The sequence below is a fragment of the Mobula hypostoma genome, chromosome 9, assembly GCF_963921235.1.
Source record: "Mobula hypostoma chromosome 9, sMobHyp1.1, whole genome shotgun sequence".
Classification (NCBI taxonomy): Eukaryota; Metazoa; Chordata; class Chondrichthyes; order Myliobatiformes; family Myliobatidae; genus Mobula; species Mobula hypostoma.
In genome coordinates this window covers 100,492,153-100,515,186 of record NC_086105.1, presented here as the reverse complement: position 1 = coordinate 100,515,186, position 23,034 = coordinate 100,492,153, and the positions used below count along the sequence as shown (strand labels likewise).

At 38.7% G+C, this 23,034-nt stretch overlaps 1 protein-coding gene across 1 annotated transcript in view; it reads left to right on the top strand.

The window, feature by feature from the left end:
- The window catches only part of drg2 (developmentally regulated GTP binding protein 2), a 34,121-nt gene extending 16,196 nt beyond the window's left edge, over window positions 1–17,925 (top strand). The window contains exons 6-13 of the mRNA XM_063058778.1: window positions 637–709; window positions 4,892–4,982; window positions 6,193–6,290; window positions 7,623–7,699; window positions 8,436–8,524; window positions 8,607–8,665; window positions 11,256–11,309; window positions 14,978–17,925. Coding sequence (XP_062914848.1) covers window positions 637–709; window positions 4,892–4,982; window positions 6,193–6,290; window positions 7,623–7,699; window positions 8,436–8,524; window positions 8,607–8,665; window positions 11,256–11,309; window positions 14,978–15,064 — 628 coding nt within the window. The 3' untranslated portion in view covers window positions 15,065–17,925. The remainder of the gene's footprint in view (window positions 1–636; window positions 710–4,891; window positions 4,983–6,192; window positions 6,291–7,622; window positions 7,700–8,435; window positions 8,525–8,606; window positions 8,666–11,255; window positions 11,310–14,977) is intronic.
- Window positions 17,926–23,034: the final 5,109 nt, after the last annotated feature.

Below are 23,034 nucleotides of genomic sequence, written 5' to 3'. Positions count from 1 at the left end.
GACTAAGTAAATTGGAGCAGATCCAAGTCACTCCTCAGGCAGGAGTTGATATGTTTTATGACGAACCTCTCAAAGCACTTCATCACAGGCTATGTAAGTGCTACTGGACAATAGTAATTTAGGCAGATTACCACTTCCTTCTTAGCCACTGGTATAATTGAAGCCTGCTTGAAGCAGGTGCATATTGCAGATTGTCAAAGCGAGAGGTTGAAGATGTCCATGAACACTCCAGCCAGTTGACAGTTGTTTGGATTGTTGAACGCAAAGTGGGGATTGAATATTTTCTTTTTAATATGTAAGGTTTAATACAACATTAAATCATGGATGGTTTAACAACAGTTTCATTTTCATCACTCTTTGTTGACACAGTCTGTAGTTGTATTTTAACACTAACCAACTCAAATTTGGTTCTCAAGGTGCATGTGCTTTTGCTTAACCTGAGCTGATGTTTAAAACTTGTAATGAAGTTTAGTAGTTGAATATAGCTGCCGGAGGCCATTTTCTTGCAACCATAACTGAATTTCCAGATATTCCTTTCTGGGGATGGGGTGGGGGGGAGGGATGTGGGAGTGTGCTCCAACTGTGAATGTTATGACTGAAATTACAAATTTTAACTACTTCCTATTTTCACATTAGGAATTTACTGGTAAAAGAGCTGGAGTCTGTTGGAATCCGATTAAACAAACCTAAACCCAATATTTATTTCAAGGTAAGGCATGTAGATTTGCTTTTTCCAGGACTGCTTTACCATTGGTGAACCCAGTCTCTTCACTTTGTGTGTTGAATTGTAAATCCTATAAGTATTTTCTTATGAATTCTGTTACAACAGTTGTTAACATTTTGAATGCTTTAAAATTTTTGAATTTAGATTATATAATCTACATTTTCTGTTTCCAACCTTTCTGTAAATGTTTCGGCTTCTTTTAATGTGTTAAATGTAAACTATAAATACATGGTTTTTATTCTTGTGATATTGCAGCACTAAAGAAATGAAATTTTCTTAGCTTTTTATTGCTTCTTTGAGAATAACTTGAAACAGTACATTTTTAAGTGGAGGGGTTTGATAATGTGATGCAGAAGTTAGACTGGACATGAAAAAGCATCAGGTTTATATAGGGAGGTGAAAAGTTTTGGTGAGTGACAAGCCTGAAGCAATAGTGCACCTAGAGTGATTGTACAAATGTCACTGTATTGTTATATGGAGTAATGTATATTGTCTGACTCCAATGCAAAAGCTGAAACCTAAAGTAACTTAGGTTTCACCAAACTATCAATCTGAAGAAAGAGCAAAATCTAAATGAACCTTGACCAACGCACATCAAATTCCCCGTTCCATCAACAACAACAGAACAATTCCACGGACAGAGGACATGGGCTAAAGCTGAGGAATAAAGAAGTTAGAGGGAATCTGAAGATTTTTACACTTAGCTATTGGTTGCAATCTTGGTGAGCACGCTGCTTGAGAAGGTGTTTGAAGCCAGATATTCTTACACATTTAAAAAGTATCTGGCTGAGCACATGAATTGCAAGGCATTGGAGGCTAAGGACTAACCACTGCCAAATGAGAATAGTATAATTGGTACTTGATGGACAGCATCAAAGTGGTGGGTTGAAGGGTTTGTTTCTGTGCTATATGACTAGCAACCGATAAATCAATGTATAGAAATGTACAAACCCCATTTCCAGAAAAGTTGGGATATTTTCTAAAATGCAAAAAAAAAATTCTGTGATATGTTAATTCACGTGAACCTTTACTTAACTGACAAAAGTACAAAGAAAAGATTTTCAATAGTTTTACTGACCAACTTAATTGTATTTTGTAAACATATACAAATTTAGAATTTGATGGCTGCAGCACACTCAACAAAAGTTGGGACAGAGGCATGTTTACCATTGTGTTACATCACCTTTCCTTTTAATAACACTTTTTAATCGTTTTGGAACTGAGGATACTAATTGTAGTAGATTTGCAATTGGAAATTTTGTCCATTCTTGCTTGATGTAAGACTTCAGCTGCTCAACAGTCCGTGGTCTTCGTTGTCTGATTCTCCTCTTCATGATGCGCCATACATTTTCAATAGGAGATAGATCTGGACTGGCAGCAGGCCGGTCAAGCACACACACTCTGTGTCTACAAAGCCACGCTGTTGTAGCCCGTGCAGAATGTGGTCTGGCATTGTCCTGCTGAAATAAGCATGGACGTCCCGGGAAGAGACGTCGCCTTGATGGCAACATATGTCTCTCTAAAATCCTAATATACACCTCAGAGTCAATGGTACCTTCACATACATGCAACTCACCCATGCCGTGGGCACTGATGCACCCCCATACCATCACAGATGCTGGCTTTTGCACCTTTCACTGATAACAATCTGGATGGTCGTTTTCATCTTTGGCACGGAGAACTCGACGCCCGTTTTTTCTGAAAACTAGCTGAAACGTGGACTCATCTGACCACAGCACACGGTTCCACAGTCTTTCGATCCATCTGAGATGAGCTCGGGCCCAGAGAACTCACCGGCGTTTCTGCATAGAGTTGATGTATGGCTTCCTCCTTGCGTAATACAGTTTCAGGTTGCATTTCTGGATGCAGCGATGGACTGTGTTGAGTGACAATGGTTTTCCAAAGTACTCCCGAGCCCAGGTGGCTATAATTGTCACAGTAGCATGACTTTTCTGTGCACTTTTCAATCTTATTTTAACTGTCCCAACTTTTGTTGAGTGTGTTACAGCCATCAATTTCTAAATTTGTGTATATTTATAAAATACAATTAAATTGGTTAGTAAAACTATTGAAAATCTTTTCTTTGTACTTCTGTCAATTAAATAAAGGTTCATGTGAATTAACATATCACAGATTTTTGTTTTTATTGCATTTTGGAAAATACCCCAACTTTTCTGGAAATGGGGTTTGTAATTGGGAATTGTTGGATTATGTACTTAAGGGTTTCAGAAGATTGATGTAATTTGTGCTTCCTGATCTTGTGTTTGCATGGTGTTAGTGTTCCAATTTGTCCAACACAGAGAGAAACGACAGGTACAGGGATATCCTTACCCATATTCATGAATTTGTCATTACCGGCTATGATTTTACTAATAGCCTCCTGCTTGACCCCTTCACCGCTATAAATTCTGTATTAAATATACAGTCTGTGATGCTTTTTTCATTACTTTGCTGAACTTACCCCAGCCAAATATGAACTTCATTTCATGCCACATCGCTAACAGGCCTTCTCTGAATGCTTTCTCTTTCTGTTTGCCTGATCATTAAGCATTTCAAATCTAATTTCTAGAACTTCACTCCTAAATCAATATGCTTTTAACTGCTCGTAAAAACAACCCATTTCCCTTGTTTTTCCGTGTAACAATACAAATTATTTTCTCTTAAATTCCTATCCTGATCTAATACTGATAGCCCTAATTTGACTCTGATCTCCACCAACTTAATAGTGATGAGCAAGAACTTAACTTGCATTGTCCTATTATATTTTTACTTCTGTATGCTTTATCCATCACTTGAAATCTGTAGTCCTAGTTCTTGAAGCATTTGACTGAAGGTCAAAGCTTTTCCCTACTCTGTCTAAACCTTTCATGATATTGAACACCTTTATCAAAATTCCTCTCAATGCCTTTCCTTGAATGGCATTTCTGTAAATCTTCCTTGTGGACATCTGGGTCTTATCCAGTTTATTAGGCTCCATATTGCATGTTATAAGTATGTGTCACTCTCTCAAGTAGATCAATGGATAGAAAGATCAGAATGACAAAGATTTCTGAAGGCACCTGCAGTAGTGCGGTTTCCATTGCTTTCTGATCAGTGAGGTCACGTGCATGTAATATGCATCTGGGGCTGCCCAGTGTGTTGGAAGTGGAAGAATGTTAAACCAGCTAGCTCTGAACACTAGCATGTTAAACTTCCCCAATTACCCTCCATTGAATGACTAAACAATCTTGAATTCCCCTATCACCACTCAAGCTTTGAAATTTGTAGCACTGTTTATACTTCAAGCTTGGCAACTATTGTGCAAACTCTTACTAATTGGCCACTTCCTTTATTCAGGGAACAAGTGAAATTAAAAATATATATTGAGATATGGAGAATTTAAAAATCTTCACGTGCTTTTCACATCAGTAGACAGTAAATATTGTTGTGTCATAAAGTCATCTAGTAACAAAGCACCAACTCATCCACCTAAACCTCTCCTAACTGTGTGCTTATCCAAATGTCTTTTAAATGTTGTATCTGTCTCAATTAATTTCTCTGGCCGCTTGTTCCATATACACACCATTCTCTGTGTGAAGAAGTTGCTGCTCAGGCTGTTTTTAAATCTTTTCCCCCCTCACCTTAAGCCTATGCTCTCTAGTTTTTGGTTCCCTTTTCCTGAGAAAAAGACTCTGCATTCACCCTATCTATGCCCCTCCTGATTTTATACACCTCTATAAGGTTACCTCTCAGTTGCTTCTATTCTAAGGAATAAAATGCCGGCCTGCCTAACCTCTCCTTTGATTAGTTTTATTGGGGATGAAACAAGCTTGCTACCTGGATTGGCTCTGTAGTGTTGTGTTGAATTTACTGGTCCAGCACAGGAACAAGCCCGTCCAGCCCAATGAACCCACGTTGCCCAATTACACCCATCTGACCAATTAACCTACTAACTGTATATCTGTAAAGTTGGAGGAAACTCAGTCACAGGGAGGATGTACAAACTCCTTACAGACAGTGGCAGAATTGACCTCAGGTCACCAGCGTTCTAATAGTGTTCTTAATCAATTTAGCCAAAATATGTTTTTTACTTAAACTGTTTTAATTATTTATGTGACTATTAGGTTATGTGGTTACTAGGTTATGTGTCTAAACTTTTACACTTAGCTTCATATATTTCTTTTTCAGCCCAAGAAAGCTGGTGGGATCTCTTTCAACTCAACAGTTACATTGACTCAATGTTCTGAAAAGTTAGTACAGCTCATCTTGCATGAATACAGTATCCTTTGTTGTGCTGACAAATCTTCAGAGTATCCTCACTACTACCACCACCACCACAAGCAACAATATTCTAAGCATACCACCATCCCTTCAAATAATGCTTTAACGTGGAAAAATCACCCCATGGTATTTCCCATTACAAGAAGAATAAATAGAGATCGATTCAAAAAAGAAAATAGAATTGTGGCTGAAAGCATTCTCAGTAAAATGAATCTCCTGGATGTATTAAAGAAGTTTCAGGAGCCAGAGATTCAGTTTGAGGACTACTGAGCCAACGGGACATGTTTAAGAGACCAGAGAAAGGGAAAGATTGGAATGTAAAAGTTATAGATGCTGGAAATCTGAAATACAAAGAGAATATATTGACAAAACTCGGCGGTGAAGTAGTACTTGTGAAGAGAGGAACAAAGTTAATGTTTCATGTTGATGAGTTTTTATCAGAGCAGAAAATATGAGAAAGCAAGCATATTTTAAGTTGCAGAGGAGGAGGAGGGGTGGAAATCAAGAGAGTCCATATGCTATTGTTGATGAGTAGTCATTCATCATAATTGATCTTGAAATTCCATTCTGTTTGTTCTCTAGAAATCCCACAGTTCCATCACTGTCCTTCTCCCCAAAACACACACCAAATACTAACTCTTAATTTATTGCAGCAATATGACATTTCCTTTATGTTTTTCATCCAACCTTGGATGTTCTGAATGAATTTGTAAGCTATTGTTTTAATTGGCTTGAAAACAGGTTATCCAGAATTTGATTCATTTTAAGATTATAATTGTTACTGTTTGTTAATGTGTTGTCTGAACTGTTTACAGGGGAACATCATATCAAATTGCCCGCAATTCAATTCAGTATGATATAAATACAAGTCACTTGTAAAGACATAGACTCACTTTCTTTGGGTTTCAGAGTATGGTTGGAGAGCTAAACCTTTTGAGAGGAGTGAAAGAAAACAACGGGAGAAAGTCATAGAATTATGGTCAATAAATCACACTATTCCTGTTCCACAAGGGTAGGCAGAGCAAACATTGGTGAGCAGTTGTATTGCTCATACTCTCCGTTGGTTCCAACCAAAGTGAGACTCCAATTTATACCTAAGTAATTTAAGTCAGATTTGAGCAGGATTAGTGGCTTATTGTGTTAATTGGCTTCAGCTGTTCCAATGAAATTTAAGAAGTTTATTTGGTCCTTAATATTTTCCATCCCAGAAATTTTCAATGCAGAGGTTCTTTTCAGGGAAGATGCAAGTCCAGATGAATTTATAGATGTAATCGTTGGAAACCGTGTTCACATGCCATGTCTTTATGTAAGTTAAATTCCAAATCTCTTTATACAGTAGTGTTTAAGCAGCGTGTTGTGTTTTAACCAATGGATGAGGAAGGTGATGCAAAAATAAAAATTTTATTTGAGGAATGAATATACCCCATTTGCCTTCTGATGTGGAATCTGTGCCTTTGCATATCTGTAAAAAATGAGAATAGACTTAATAGAGGTAAATAGCACAAGCAACAGATGTCTGATTCTCCAATAGAAGATAGTGGTTGATATACTTTGACTCCACTTGCCTTCCCAATCCCCATTTCCCTTCTTTCTCCTGGATTCTACAAATCTGTTGAACTGAGCCTTGAATATATTGAGCATTCATATGGTTTAGGGTTAAGAATTCCAAAAAATAAAGGAATTCTTCCTGACCTCCATTCTAACTATCCAGTCCCTTATTCTGAAAAATGTGTAGTTTGCCTACCACCCTACAAACTTCTTGACACGCAGCTGACGGAAACAGTCTTTTCGTATCTGCATGACCAATTCCCCGTAGATTCTTCAGCGTTTTAATTATATTAATCTTGCTGTTCTAAACTGCAGAGGTTACCCATTATTTCTTCACATGATCCTTATGTCTTCGTACGTCTTAAGAATTGCTCTTACGAAGTTTACTGCACTGCCTCTAAGGAAGTTATATCTTTTATGAGAAAAGGAGACCAAAACAATGCTGCATTTGTTTCTTGCCAGAACCCAGTCTAAATTAAGCAGTTACTCTTGTATTCTTTGCAATAAAAGTCAACATGTCATTTTTCTTTATGATTGCATCCTGTGTATATATACTAACTTAAGGTATAAATGTGCAAGTGCCCTGAATACCATCAGATAGTGAGCAGAGGTCTGGCATTTAGCTACATAAGTTCTTCATGTTGTAAATGTAGTTGGTGTCGTCTATGTTGACCACTTTTTCAGTGCACAATTTAGTCTTGTATCTAAGATACTATGGATGTTCTGTATCGGTTGGTCAGAACAGATGTTGCTGCTGTCATGAAAGGAAACGGCATAACTTATTTGAAAGATTGGTTATAATAGTTTTGAGGGAATGTTGTTAAGATGATCAGTTTCTCTGCATATTCAAGATAAGCATAAACATTCGATGCCCACCCTGTAAGATTATTACAGTCTTTGCGTTTAGAGAAAGTAATCAGTAATTTATAATAATATTTCTAGACTGTCTCATGGGGGAGTAATACATTGAAAAAATATGGATTTCACTTGAGATTATTAATGTTATAATGGGCCTTGAGTTTTAACATGTTTTCATGTTTTTTATTATAAGGTATGGAGCATTATTGATTTTTCTCATTTTGTTAAACAGGTATATAATAAAATTGATCAGATCTCCATGGAAGAGGTAGACCGTTTGGCCAGACAACCACACAGCGTTGTCATTAGGTAGGCATAAACTGAAGTGCTGTCATTTTAATTGTGTACAGTGAGGTTTAACAGTAGTAAAACACATTAAGTAACCTAAATGAGCACCAAAGGCTGTAGTGAGTATGGAGTAAAAGCAGGAATGCTGGAAATGCATATGTGGATATGCTCTGTCTTCTGACAGACACTTGTCCTGCTGAATATTTCCAGCATTTTCTTTTTTATGTCAGAAAGCATCTTCAATTTTTTGCTTTTACACCAGTGAGTATGATAAGTCTCACTGGGTTTTTGCAAGAACTTGTGAAATGTTTCTTTACTTCATCATATCCTTTATTCTTCTGAAATCATAAACTTGCCGTTTATCGACACTACCCAACCACTAGAGCGGTGATCAGTGAGCATTCTTTTGATGGGCTAGGGTCCTTTGGGAATGCTGAAGGGCATTAGGGGTGAGGTAGGGGGTAATGATATTGTTAATGGGATATGATTGGGCTGACAGGAGGTGATCCATTGTGTACAAGTTGAGGACAAGCAATCCCTATTGTTTTAATGGGCAAGATAAAGGGTAAGCAGCAAAGTGCACCTAAACCCAGTTAGTTACATAAGATCAGTCTATCAAAGTGAACCCGCCAAAAGATCTGGCCTGATGGTATCCCTGGCTGTGTCCTTAGATCCTGAGCTGGTGGGGATACTTGAACATAATTTCAGCCTCTTCCTGCTTCAATCAAATATCTAATGTCTAACATGTTCTTTCTAGCTGTGAGATGAAGCTCAATTTAGATTATCTGCTTGACATGCTTTGGGACTACCTTGCATTAATCTGCATCTACACAAAGAGGAGAGGAGGTAGGAGAATATTCAGTACTGATTAACCTTGTAGTTTAAATTTATGTGTACATATGTATAATACATTATTTCATTTTGACAGAACGACCAGATTTTTCAGGTGCTATTATTATGAGAAGATCAGCTTCAGTTGAACATGTGGTAAGAAAAAAACTGCTTCTTTCTGAAACACGGAGCACCTTGCCTCTCAATATAGCATTTATTTTTTGTCTAAATACTTGCTGTTGTCACAATTTCCTCTTTATTTCTCAAAAAAAATGAGTTTTAATTTATAAGCAGTCATAAAACAAACTTCAAGACTTGCCATTTTTTCAATAGATAAATATGCTTTTATAGCAAATACCTTTCACAAACCCTGCTATTTCTTTCACTGTTCATTCTTTGTATGATATAGTAATGTAATTGCTATTATTGTGGAAAGCAATCCTGAGGTTAAGAATCTCAGTACCAGCAAATTGCAAAAATGGAGATAGAAATTTGAAATGACATGTTGAAAGATGACTCAGCTTTTCAAGTTCACCTTCTACAACACTTTAGGTGAAATAATACAATAATAATACTAATTAGTTGTTGACAATCTAACTTACAATTTTATAGAATCTTTCACAATGTCAGGATGCCCAAAATATTTCCTTACAACGCATTACTTTTACTCTGCTCACACACGACTGCACGGCCAAACACCCGAGTAATCACATTGTCAAGTTTGCTGATGACACCGGAGTGGTGGGGCTCATTGCCAACAATGATGAGACAGCCTACAGAGAGGAGCTGGAAGAATTTATGGCCTGGTGTGAGGCAAATAACTTCTTCTTCAACGTCAACAAGGCAAAGGAGATGGTTATTGATTTCAGGAAAACCCACACTGCTTACATCGACAGCACAGCAGTGGAAACTGTGAGCAGTTTCAAACTTCTGGGAGTGTAGGTTTCACACTAGTTATGGTTCCAGAACACATCCTTCACAGTCAAGAAAACTTACCAACCAACGCCTCCACTTTCTGGATGGGCTGAAGAGAGCTGGTCTATGCACACCAGTGCTCATGACCTTCAGTAGATGTGAAATAGAGAGTATCCTAACATGCTGCATCATTGTATAGTACAGAAACTGCATTGTGGTAGATAGGAGGGCTCCTCAGGAAGTAGTTAAAATTGCCCAACACATCAATGGCAGTAGTCTACCCATTGTCAAGGATATATGTACAGAAGAATGCTGGCAATATCTCACCCACTTCTGCTTATGGACTTTCTGTCCCACTCCCATCAGGGGAGAGGTTATACGCCTTCTACACTTAGACCACTAGATTCAAAGACAGTTACTTCCCCAAACTATCGGACTGATCAACACCTCCATCCATTAACCACCCCATTAGCACTACATACACATCACCTAGCATCACTTTACCCTCATTCAGTTGGACTACGTATATGTTGTTTGTACATTGTGTTTTATAGGATTGCTTTTATATTTATTATTTTTTAAAATTTTTGTTTATTGTGTTCTTTATGCTTGTGTTTTTTTTATACAGCATCAGATCTGGAGTAACAATCATTTTGCTCTCCTTTACACTTATGCGCTAAAGAATGACAATAAACAATCTTGAAGCTTGAATTTTGAAAATGTATTACTGCTGCAATGTTCCATAGCAGATAATTTGCATAAAACAAATATTATTCAGATAAATGGTCTTTCTTTTGGAGATGTTGATTAAAGGAACCATTCTGTCCAGAACACAGAGGGCATCTTCTTCCTTTTGTGTCACACAAAGGTTTTGCATTCATGTAGAAAGGCAAATATTTAGGATTTCATCAAGAAGATAATATTTCTGATAGTACAGTACTGTCTTGGTACTTCATTGAAATATCTGCCTAGATTATGTCCTCAAGCCGTAGAACATTGCTTGAAATCTTAGTCATAGTCATACTTTATTGTTCCGGGGGGAAATTGGTTTTCGTTACAGTTGCACCATAAATAATAAATGGTAAGAAAACCATAAATAGTTAAATAGTAATATATAAATTATGCCAGGAAATAAGTCCAGGACCAGTCTATTGGCTCAGGGTGTCTGACCCTCCAAGGGAGGAGTTGTAAAGTTTGATGGCCACAGGCAGGAATGACTTCTGATGACGCTTTGTGTGGCATCGCGTTGGAATGAGTCTCTGGCTTCATATATCATCATATCCTTCAGGGATGAGAATGCTGATAAAGGAGCTAAACTGACAAGTTAGAAATCTCATGCCACTTTCTACAAATTTATCGCTTGAAATGATTACAAGATTTCAGCAGTATTCATGTGACATAAAAGAAGTGTATCATCCATTTAGACAGCTGACAGTGGTGTAGTGGCATCAGCACTGGACTTTGAGGCGAGTGGTCCCGAGTGCAAATACGGACAGCTCCTTGCACGCTGTCCATCTAGCAACTCGACCCCACTAAAAAAAACAGACAAAAAAGATGCACGGGGAGGAGACACACACACACACACACACACACACACACACACACCTACCTGGGAAGCAAAAGATGAACTACATTAATAATGGTCCTAGTTTCAGTTTTTCATTTTGTCTAATAGTTGTAGACTAAAGCAGATTCTGGCTTGCTGTGATTTGCTGTTTTGATAAGTATGCTTGGGGAAGAGAAGTAAGTAATTAGCATGATAAATAATTGGTGTTGTGAACATAAGAGTGTGTATGAAAGTAATTATGTTGTCCTTGACTGTCACTTGCAGTGCCATCGAATTCACAGAACCTTAGCAAGCCAGTTCAAGTATGCTCTCGTCTGGGTATGTATATGTTGAAATTGTGAATTGATTGGGTCCTAAATATTCCACTTAGCCAGCTGATTTGCATGGCCACCTTAATTACTATTGTCACATACCCCGTGACAGGTTAAAGAACCAGCAAAAATAGAAAACAGCTAGAGTCTGGTATTGGTGTTAACATTAGCTAATTTTATTAGTAACTACATAATAGAGTCATATATAGCCAGATAAATCAAACAAGTTAGCAGTGTTACGTGTATATATGTGTGTGCAAATATAACTCCCAAACTATTGAGTTTGGGGGAGACCAGGCTTAGAGTCTTAAGATGGTAAAGTATGAAAGTTCAGTTCATCCACGGAGTAGGTGATGAGAGAGAGATATTTGTAATCCAGGGTAAATGTCGGGAGAAGGCAATTACGTCGATATTCCACAGATTCCACGACAGCAATACAAAATAACAATAGTAGTAGGTTTTATCTCTGAAATTGTTCCAGTCCACACACGAAGTATCACCGACAGTGATCTTTAATGAATATCCTTTCAACACAAGTGGTACCACACCCAAATTCAGCTACGGGTCATTCCAAGGTGGTGGCCACATGATACTCAAACAGAATCCATACATGGATGATCACCAACAGTAGTTTATCACTAAGGGGACCCTCTTCAACGGAACCAACCCCAAACACACAACGTGATAGCCACTTATCCAGTTCCACGACATACGAAATAACTCCAACAGTGATTTGCCACAGGGGTGCCTTTCTTCAGTGAACTACCACACCCAGACAAGGGTAACACATAAGTGGTATTCACAAAGGTACTCCCCTCACCAGAGAACCCACTCTTGTGGATGAACTACGTGACAGTCACACCTTCGTATTCGAATGGAACTGAAACTCACCCTTACGGGCTACTTAGGAGAGAGTTCAAACAATGATCTCTTTGTCACTAGGTTTCTTCTGTTTCAAATCTTCCTCTCCCCTCTTCTCTTCCTTTAAAGTCACCGAATGTGACTACAACAAAGGGGACCATTCTTCTGTGGTGGAATTATCAACCCAGGCGAGGGTTGACACACGAATAACTCCCCACTGGGCACACCTTTTCCACACTGCGAGAGCCACTGATCGATTCACCTGACCGATCCTCCAGACACCCACCTTTCTGTGGGCACAACAAAGCTCATCCAGTGTCCCAAAACCATGTGTCTATGTGTCTATCAGCTGATCTATTTATCTCACCATGCTGAACACCAGCTGTCCATCAAGTAGTTCCTCCTTTCTCTCTCTGTAAGAACACAGAAGCGGGCAGTGTCCTTGCAAAAGTGTAAACACGCTGCAGAGAAACCATAACACCATCTGAAAGCAGTCTATTCGCCTCTCTCTCTCTTAATAACAAGGTGTTTGTGTTGTACAACTCTCTCTCTTTTTAAAGGTATAGTCCATAAAAAAATATGACCCCTAGGGGTACATAACACTATTATCCCATCAACCTTTGCCAATAATGTTATTCTTTACTTTCTCCGTATCTGTTGGATTTACTCTGATAGCAACTACCTATGAGATATCTACCCCTTTATTTTGACATCTGAGTATTCCATCTACTTTAGTTAGTAAGTCTCTTGGCCACAACTTTGCCATTTCTTGGATTTCCCCTCCCTATTAGAAATATGATATGGTTTCCATTATCTTTGCTGTCCATCTTGCAAGTCTACATATGCTTTCAGTGGATTGTTATCAAGCATCTTTTTGCCACCTCCTGTATTACATCATAAGGCTATTTATGTTTTCTATTTCAGTATTCTAAAGGCTTTTGTATTTTCTGCAATATCCTGGTCCTCTCCTCCATCATCACCAACATCCATTTCTTTCTCACAACACCTACTCAAGCAAGCACAAGAGATACATCACCTAATATCTTTGTTTCTTCCTTTCCACCAAGCACATTTTCAATGATTTACTTGAAAGACTTGAAGTTTTGGTATGTTAGTCTCAATATAGTATAAGTAAGGTGAAAGGCTGTGATGCTGGAACAAGCCTATATTAGAATGTGAAGGTCAGCGCCAATTTAAGTTTAAGCTTGAGATTCTGTCACAACCTAAGCTACATTTTGTGAGATGCTTTGAATCTTCAAGGATGTTTTTGCCATCCAGCTCCCAGGCAAGTCTTCTGCCCTTGGTGAGGGGTACCCCGGTAGTGATAATCTGAACTCAGTGTATTCAGGGCCCATTCCCATTGCTCACTATAACTCTGAACCATTGTGTATAATCATACAACATTTTGTTTCCCAGAAGATTTTAGGAAAATCCCATGTTTTATTTGAGATTGTGGTAGTGAGCTTGGGGTTCCCCATGTCCTTGCACAAATCCTGTATGCCACCACTTCAAGGCTTGGGTTACATTGAATTAGAGAAAATTCCTATGCCAGTGTCTCAGATTATTTTATCAAGTATTTAAGGGGAACCTGAAGAGCTTCTTTACTCAGAAGGTGGTGGGAGTGGGGAACGGACTGCCAGCGGAAGTGGTGGATGTGGGTTCAGTTGCAACATTTAAGAAAAGTTTGGATGGGTACATGGATGAGAGGGGCCTGGAGGGATATAGTCCTGGTGCAGCTAGGTGGGACTATGGAGGTAAACAGGTTGGCATGGACTATATGGGCAGAAGGGCCTGTTTCTGTGCTGTAGTGCTCTATGACTATGACTATTATTTTTCTCATTCTGATGAAAGGTCATCAGCTTGGAATGGTCAGTCTTTCTGTCTTTTTAGATGCTGCCTTACTGCTGAATGATTTCAGCAATTTTGCTTTCATTTCAAATTTCCAACATCTACACAGTTTTGCTTTTAAACCTGAGATAATGAAACTGGAAAGAGTTTGATGGAATTGATCATTCATTTATACATTACATTGTTATGGGAAACACCAAGGTAAAATAAAAACGATACCTCTAAATTGGGGAAGCCAATTTTAGTAGACTGAAAAGTAACTTAAGAAAAATGGACAGGAAGCACTTTTGGAAGATAAAGTAGTGTCAGTAATGAGAAGCATTCAAGAAGGAAAGTTGAGGGCTTCAGGATAAAATGTTGCCAAAAAAAGTCTTGAACTATCAGATCTTAAACCCCTGGATAATAAAGTGTAGATAGACTGAGGTAAGGCAATGAAGATTACTTTATGTTGGTGATCAGTTCTTAGAGCTGTAGAGAATGGAGTGGTAAAATTAAACTGAAATTAAGAAAGCAAAGGGAGGACATGAAAATAATGGGAAGGAAAATCAAAGACATTTTAAAATTATATGGAGTAGGAGGTTAACTATAGAAAGAGGAAGACTACTAGGAACCAAAAAGCCAAGCTTTGTGTGTAGGAATTTGTTAAGCAGTGCTTTGTGACTCTTCAAAGTAGAGTGGGCTGATGCTGAAGTTTTTGTAAAAATTCTGGTTAGAAGAAAATGTTGGATAGGCTGAGGTTATTTTCTCTGGAACAGAGGAGAAACCTTATCACATTTAAAAATTCTCGAATACTTCAAGAACTTTGAGCTTCATGGTTATGGGTTAAGGCAGATAGGTGGGATTACTCTGTGTAGATTTTTTTTCAATAAGTACAGGGACAGTAAGTTAAACAATCTTCTGTGAAGTTTATAGACTTTGTGATTTTGTTTTTAATCATTCAATGATAAACTTTGTGTTTGATTCCAGGGTACAAGTACAAAGTACAGCCCTCAAAGAGTGGGACTGAATCACATAATGGAGCACGAGGATGTCATTCAAATCGTCAAGAAATAAATATTGACCAGCATTTCCCAAGTAACTGCAGTGTTATCATCTGCCCTCCCCTTTCTTGGAACAGCAGGCAGTGTGAAAGTGGACTGTTCTGAAATTGTGATGAAAGAAGTTATTGTATAGAGATGGCTTGCTGTGGCAGCCCTTTAATTACAAATTTACCATTATTCTGGTACTTTACAGTATGCTGAATGTTAAAATGGGAGCATATAGCCTATTATGAAGGCCATTGATTGTACCTTGTAGCTCCTGCTTAAACAGTTACACATCTTAATTTGCAGTACATTTTGGTATCAAGATGATTTCCTACTTCAAAGAATTCTAGTACAGGCATTCCTTTGTTTGCTTATTGAGTAAACATTCTTTACTAATTCTCGGTACATCATTTTGGTTCCTCATAGAACTCCAAAGACGCTGAACTTACAGTGATTCTGAATAATATATATCCGAATTGAGATGAAATCTCAATGAAGTGGCAAAGACAGATTGAATGCTTTAATCAGTAAATATTAAAAGTTGTAGGGTCAAGCCTATATGATGCTAGTACCAATACATCAAAAAGAGCATTTGTTCAGTGGGCCCACTTTGGTGTGCTCTCTAGCCTTGCAGTAGTTCCTTTAAAAAATACTTTTAAAATTTCTCCATGATATTTTCAGACCATACCTAGATGAATCATCCGTTTTTCATCTGTGAGTATAGTAGGATAACAAACCTGAAGAATTTCATTGTATCTAAATTTATCTTTGCACAGAATGCCGGAACTTTAAAGCAGATTTAGAGCATAGCAGTCCCTTACTTTTTAGATTTGAGCCAAGTTACGCTAACAAGCTTTTTGGGGAAAGAGTTTGTTCCCCAAGAGGTAAACCATGGTTTGACCCTCATTGATAGAGTTTATTTGAAAGTTCGTGAACCTTCAATTTTGGATATACAAAATTTGGGGTTATTAATTAATTTTTGATTTAATCAAAATTTTGTATTTAATAAGAATGATGTTTGTTTCTGTGGCACTTTTCCACATTATTCTGAGAATGTTGTGATTTGGTAGATGTGGTGCGACCTGGAGTTATTTGGGTGCATATTTGTAGTGCATTGATTTGCTGACATCTAATGGTGTACAGTTCATGATTTCCATGTCTACAATGGATGTTACTAGTGACTGTTGAACTGAAGACAGGATCTGCAGCAAACAGGCAATGAAAAACCAAGAAAATGGCATTTTTGAGATTGGATCTTCTGCCTGATTGCTGTTCATTTGGTGGCTGAACATCAGTTCACAATTGCTGTAAGCCTGACTTCTAGTAAAAAGAAATAAGTAGAGAGCAGTGCTGAAAGATTGTGTGTGTGTCTCTCTCAATGTGGCCTTACCTGTTATATGACATCAATATAAACAGCCAGGAACTCAGACAGTGTATGTGGTTGTTGTGTTCTGAACCAAAAGGTGGGATTTGGCATTGAAAATTAGAGTGTAGCAATAAATTCAGGAAGAAAAGTTACTGATTTGCAAGAAGAAAACTATAGATGCTGAAAATCTGCAGTAAAATTAGAAAATATAGGGAATATATTGGTGCAGTGGTCAATGTGCATGTGTTGGGTCAAAGTGTCTTTTTTGTGATCAAAGACGGATATGTTCAGCGTGTCAGGAAGTACCTGTGTAGAAAGAAACAGAATTAAAGATCCAGGTCAGTGATACAGAAAGGTCATTAACTGGAAACATTAACCTTTTTTTTCTCTTTCAAAGGATGCTCCCTGAGTATTTCTAGTATTTTCAGTTCTTATTTAGACACAGTTGTAGGACTGTATGATCAAATAGTTAATCTTTTTTAATTCTCAAGTAATACTGATTCTTTGTTTAACAACAGATAAGTTCTCTAGTTTTTTTAAATAGTTCCAGAGGATCTTTTGTGATCACCTTAAAGAGCAAACAAGACTGGTGTCATCTCTCAAATAAAAGGCTTCCAGCAGTAGAATAAATCCTCAGTACCATGTGTCAGCCTAGCTCAGCTGCTCAAGATTTTCAGTAGCCCTTGGACTACTCCCTTCTAATTAGGAATATGTTTTCTGAGCCAAAGTTGATATCCAGTACTTGGTGAAGTTTCAATTCTGTTTGATAGTCAACATTGAAAATCACTAAGCAGATGAATAATTTAGAATTAATAAGTTTATTTGAAATTATTTTGCCATATTACTAATTGTTGAATATTCTGCAGAAAATTTTTGGATTTGGAATTAGTCAAAGTTGTTAAGTAATTCATACGCCATGTGTATCCTGGCCACTGCTCTGATGACTTCAAAGAAGTTCAACACTATGTTTATTTAATGTTTTATTGACAATTGACTACTTCATAGGTCAACATATTTTGCAATACACTACAGGTGTATTAGATAACATGATGCATAATGGGAAATGTAGAGTAACATATGGATTTGCAATGGCTGTTCTTGAGGTTACAGTTAATAGTTTTTGTTCATGATTCTTATTGATCATCGTCATGTTCATTTAATAAGTCTTATATTAACTGTTAGTGACAGCAGCTGCATAGTAATGAGGAAATATGTGCAGTTTTCCTGAGAGCATGCCATTTCTTTTAATACAGCCTTTTTTCAAAATCTCAGAATATTTCTAGCAGGGAAAGAGCCCATTCTGCCTGTTGGGGTTGCACCAGCTCTATGTAAGATCCTATCAGCCATCCCACATCCACACTTGCTTCCATAACTCTCAGAATTCTTTCCTTTCAGATACTTATCCAGTTTTTATTTTCAATGCTGCAATTCAATCTGTCTGCACTACTACCCCAAGGAATAAATGAATTTCTTTATTTCACTTTGGTTCTATTGTTAAGTCACCTTTATTTGACGTCCACTCATTCTTGACACCTCCACTCTGGCGGTGCACTCCATGATTTGCAATAATCTAAATCACATTCACATTCCTTCATAACTTCCACCATTTGAAAGAAAATAACTCCAGCTTTTCTAATCTATTCAGATAATGAAAGTTCCTCATCCTTGGGATCATCTGGTTAAATCTTTGGCATCTCTGCTAAATTGCAGCACCCATAAATGGAAATGCTACCCCAAATGGAACTGTGGTTTTGGCTTTGGTTGCATTCCCCAGAGGAATCCCATTTCCCCATCAATATCTAGAATTGTATGCAAGATGCTCTTGGGGGTAGGGTGGAGGGTGTCTCCTGAATTACTTAACTGCTCAGTATTTCTTTGTCTCTGCCAACTCTTGACATTGTTGCTACCTGTTATTTGTTATGATGCTTCTTGCGTGCCTGGTAGTGATAGAGCACTAATAGAAAAAGTTACTGCAGTTGACTAATAGGAAGACCAAAGCCATTGGCTTTGTCTTCAATAACAAACTCTTTTCCCTGGCTGTGAGTTCTTGAGGATAAACAAGCTTTTGTCTCGGTAATATTGTTCATTCTTGCCCTGCCTCATGTTCGTTTACTGCTCAGATTCAAACTCTTCTCTTATTTCGAGACTTGAAAATTACAATGCTTTCCTGTACCCTCCTTGTATTCTTTGTTGTCTTGTGCTCTTCCAAGATATGACTACCTATAGAGGCAAGAAAAAGTTTGTGAACCCTGTGCAATCACCTAGTTTTCTGCATCAATTATTCATACAATGTGGTTTGATCTTCATCTAAGTCACAATAATAGACAAGCACAATCTGCCTAAACTAATAATACACAAACAATTGACTTTTCATGTCTTTATTGAACACATTGTTTAATCATTCACAGTCCAGTCTGGGAAAAGTATGTGAACCCTTCTATTTAATAACTGGTAGAACATCCTTTAGCAGCACTAACCTCCACCAGACGTTTCCTGTGGCTGCAGATCAGACTTGCACAATGACAAGGAGGAATCTTCCATACAAAACTCTTTCAGTTCATCAATATTTCTGGAATACCTTGCAAAAACAGCCCTCTTCAGGTCATGCCACAGCATCTCAATTGAGTTAAGGTCTGGACTCTCACTTGGCCATTCCAAAACACAAATTTTCTTCTTTTTAAACCATTCTGGTGTTCATTTACTCTTGTGTTTCAGATCATTGTCTTGTTACATCATCCAACTTTTATTAAGCTTCAGGCGATGGACTGCTACCCTGACATCCTCTTGTGAAATGTCTTGATACAATTTTGAAATCATTGTTCCCTCAATGATTGCATTCTGCCCAGGCCCTGAGACAGCAAAGCAGCTCCAAATCAAGATGCTCCTTCCACAATGCTTCACTGTTGGTATGAGGTTTTGGTGTTGGTGTGCTGTTCCCTTTTTCCTCCAGATATAGCAATGTGCACTTCTGCCAAGAAGTTCAACTTTTGTCTCATCTGTCCACAGAACATTGTCCCAGAAGTGTTGTGCAACATCCAGGTGGTCTTTTACAAACTTGAGACATGCAGCAATGTTTTTTTGGAGAGCAGTGGTTTCCTCCATGGTGTCCTTCCACGAACACCATTCTTGTTCAATGTTTTTCTTATAATAGACACATGAACAGAGACTTTAGCAAGTTAGAGATTTCTGCAGGTCTTTTGCTGTTATCCTTGGGTTCTTCTTTATGCCCTTCAGCATTGCATGCTGTGCTCTTGGTGTGATATTTGCAGGATGCCCACTCCTAGGGAGAGTAGCAACAGTACTGAATTTCCTCCATTTGTAGACAATTTCTCTTACTGTGGACAGATGAACACCCAGGTCTTCAAAAATGCTCTAGTAGCCTTCTCCTGCTTCATGCATCTCTATAATTCTTCTGTGGTCCTCTGAAAGTTGTTTTGATTGAGGCATGATGCATGTAAACAGATCTTTCTGGAGAAGAGCAGACTCTGTCAGTAACTTGACTTTGTGTGTTTTTTTATAGGGCGGGGCACCTCTATAATAAACACCTCCAATCTCAGCTCATTGATCAGAACCCTTGACTCCGAATAGCTTTTGTAGAAGACATTACCCCAGAAGTTTACATACTTTTTTGAACCTAGACTGTGATTGTTTGAATGGTGTTCTCATTATTGATGAAAAGTACAATTGTTTCTGTGTTATTATTTTTAGGCTGATTGTGTTTATCTATTATCAAGTCAAGTCAAGTTGCTTTTTATTGTCATTTTGATCATAAACTGCTGGTACAGTACACAGTAAAAATGAAACAACGTTCCTCCAGGACCATGGTGCTACATGAAACAACACAAAACTACGCTAGACTAAGTGAGACAACACAAGGCTACACTAGACTACGTAAGACAACACAAAAACTACACTAGACTACAGACCTACACAGGGCTACATTAAGTGCACAAAACAGTGCAGGACAGTACAATAAATAATAAACAAGACAATAGGCACAGTAGAGGATAAATTACAATATAATAACTCATGTAGATGTCAGTCTAATCTCTGGGTATTGAGGAGTCTGATGGCTTGAAGGAAGAAATTGTTGCCCAGTCTGGTCATGAGAGCCTGAATGCTTCGATACCTTTTGCCAGATGGCAGGAGGGAGAAGAGTTTGTATGGGGGGGGGGTGCATGGGGTCCTTCACAATACTGTTAGCTTTGCGGGTTCAGTGTGTAGAGTAAATATCTGTAATGGCGGGAAGAGAGACCTTGATGATCTTCTCAGCTGACCTCACTATCCGCTGCAGGGTCTTCCGACCCGAGGTGGTGCAATTCCCGAACCAGGCAGTGATACAGCTGCTCAGGATGCTCTCAATAAATCCTCTGTAGAATGTCTTGAGGATGGGGGGTGAGAGATGGACTTTTCTCAGCCTTCACAGAAAGTACAGATGCTGCTGTGCTTTCTTGGCTATGGAGCTGGTGTTGAGGGACCGGGTGAGGCTCTCCACCAGGTGAACACCAAGAAATTTGGTGCTCATAAGGATCTCAATGGAGGAGCCATTAATGTTCAGTGGAGAGTGGCTGCTCTGTGCTCTCCTGAAGTCAACAACCATCTCTTTTGTTCACATTCAGAGACAGGTTGTTGGCTCTGCACCAGTCTGTTAGCCGCTGCACCTCCTCTGTATGCTGACTTGTCGTTCTTGCTGATGAGACCCACCACGGTCGTGATATCGGCGAACTTCATCTGCTTCGAGCTGAGTATTGCTGCACAGTCATGGGTCAGCAGCCCCGTGCTCAGTGTGATTGTGTTGGAGATGCTGCTCCCGATCAGGACTGACTGAGATCTCCCAGTCAGGAAGTCTAGGATCCAGTTGCAGAGGGAGGTGTTTAGGCCCAGCAGTTTCAGCTTTCCAATCAGGTGCTGGGGAATGATTGTGTTGAATGCTGAACTGAAGTCTATGAACAGCATTCGAACGTACGTGTCTTTTTTGCCCAGGTGGAGGGTGGTGGCGATGGCGTCGTCTGTTGAACAGTTGGGACGATACGCAAATTGCAGGGGGTCCAGTGAGGGGAGCAGCAGGGTCTTGATGTGCGTCATGATGAGCCTCTCAAAACACTTCATGATGACGGATGTGAGTGCAATGGGATGGTAGTCATTGAGGCAGGGCACTGAAGACTTCTTTGGCATGGAGACGATGGTGGCGGCCTTGAAGCACGTTGGAACGACGTGCTGCTCAGAGGTGTTGAAGATGTCATTGAGAACATCTGGCAGCTGGTCTGCACATCCTCTGAGCGCTCTGCTAGGAATATTGTCTGGTCCAGCCGCCTTCCGTGGGTTGACCCTGCATAGAGTTCTCCTCACATCGGCCACGGTAAGACACAGCACCTGGTCATTGGGAGGAGGGGTGGTCTTCCTTGCCAGCATGTCATTTTCCACCTCGAAACGAGCGTAGAAGTTGTTCAACGCATCTTATTATGTCATGACTTAGATGAAGATCAGACCACATTTTATGAGTAATTAATGCAGAAAACCGGGTAATTGCAAAGGACTCACAAACTTTTTGCATCTGTACATATTAATTCACATTCATCTATTATTCTTCTGCCTACTCAGACCAGCAGTTTCTCAAATTATCATTCATCTAAAATCCCTCTATACCTTGCTTTATTTTTCTAACCTTATTTGAACTTCTCCACACAATTTGATTATAAGTGAGGGCTGCGTGTGTAACATTATCTGGGACTTGAGATTCAATGTTATCAAAGTTTAGAGCTCTTTAGAACAGAGACTGGTTTCTTTCCATCATTCCCTTGTCATTGTCTTTCTGTCTTCAGTTCCAATGATTTTGATTAATGGAATTGAATAGATGCTTTACTTCACTATTTTCTAAACCCTCTGTTGATATCCCAATTTATTAATCATACCACTGCCTCAAAGTTATAGATATTAATAAAACAATGTCTAAAATTTACACTTAATTGTGAATGTGCTGTACTTAAAATTGTCGTACCAAGAAAATCACTGGAAAGGCTTTAAATGTGCACCAAGGTCACATAGCAATTAACGCAACACTATTACAGATCAGGGCATCGGAGTTCAATCCCAGTATCCTCTACGAGGAGGTTGTACATCCTCTCCATGGAAGGCATGGGCTTTCCCCGGCTGCTCTGCTTTCCTTCCACAGTCCAAAGGTGTGTCGGGTAGGTTATTTGGTCATTGTCAATTGTCCCGTGATGAGGTTAGGGTTAAATCGGGATGTTGGTGTTTGCTGCATGCTACATCTCCAAATAATTATTTACAGATTCCTTGCCTTCAGTAAGAAGTATTCTTATGATCTCTCTCAAAATCAATGAACATTTACAATTACATCATATTTGTAAATAAAAACAGAAAATGCTGGTAATTTTTAGCAGGTCAGGCAGTGGTTTTTTAAATGGGGAATAATTAATGATATGAGTCCAAGAATTTGTTTGGTTCTGTTAATTCTGTGTCCACAACTGCTGACTGACGCTGAGGTGATTCCAGTACAGTATTTTCTGTTTTTGCAGATGCTGGATATCTAAAACAGTATGATATTATGATTTTCATAGTGCTAATTGTGCTGGAGATTTCTGTACCCAATATGGCCAACCAGAGCACAATTA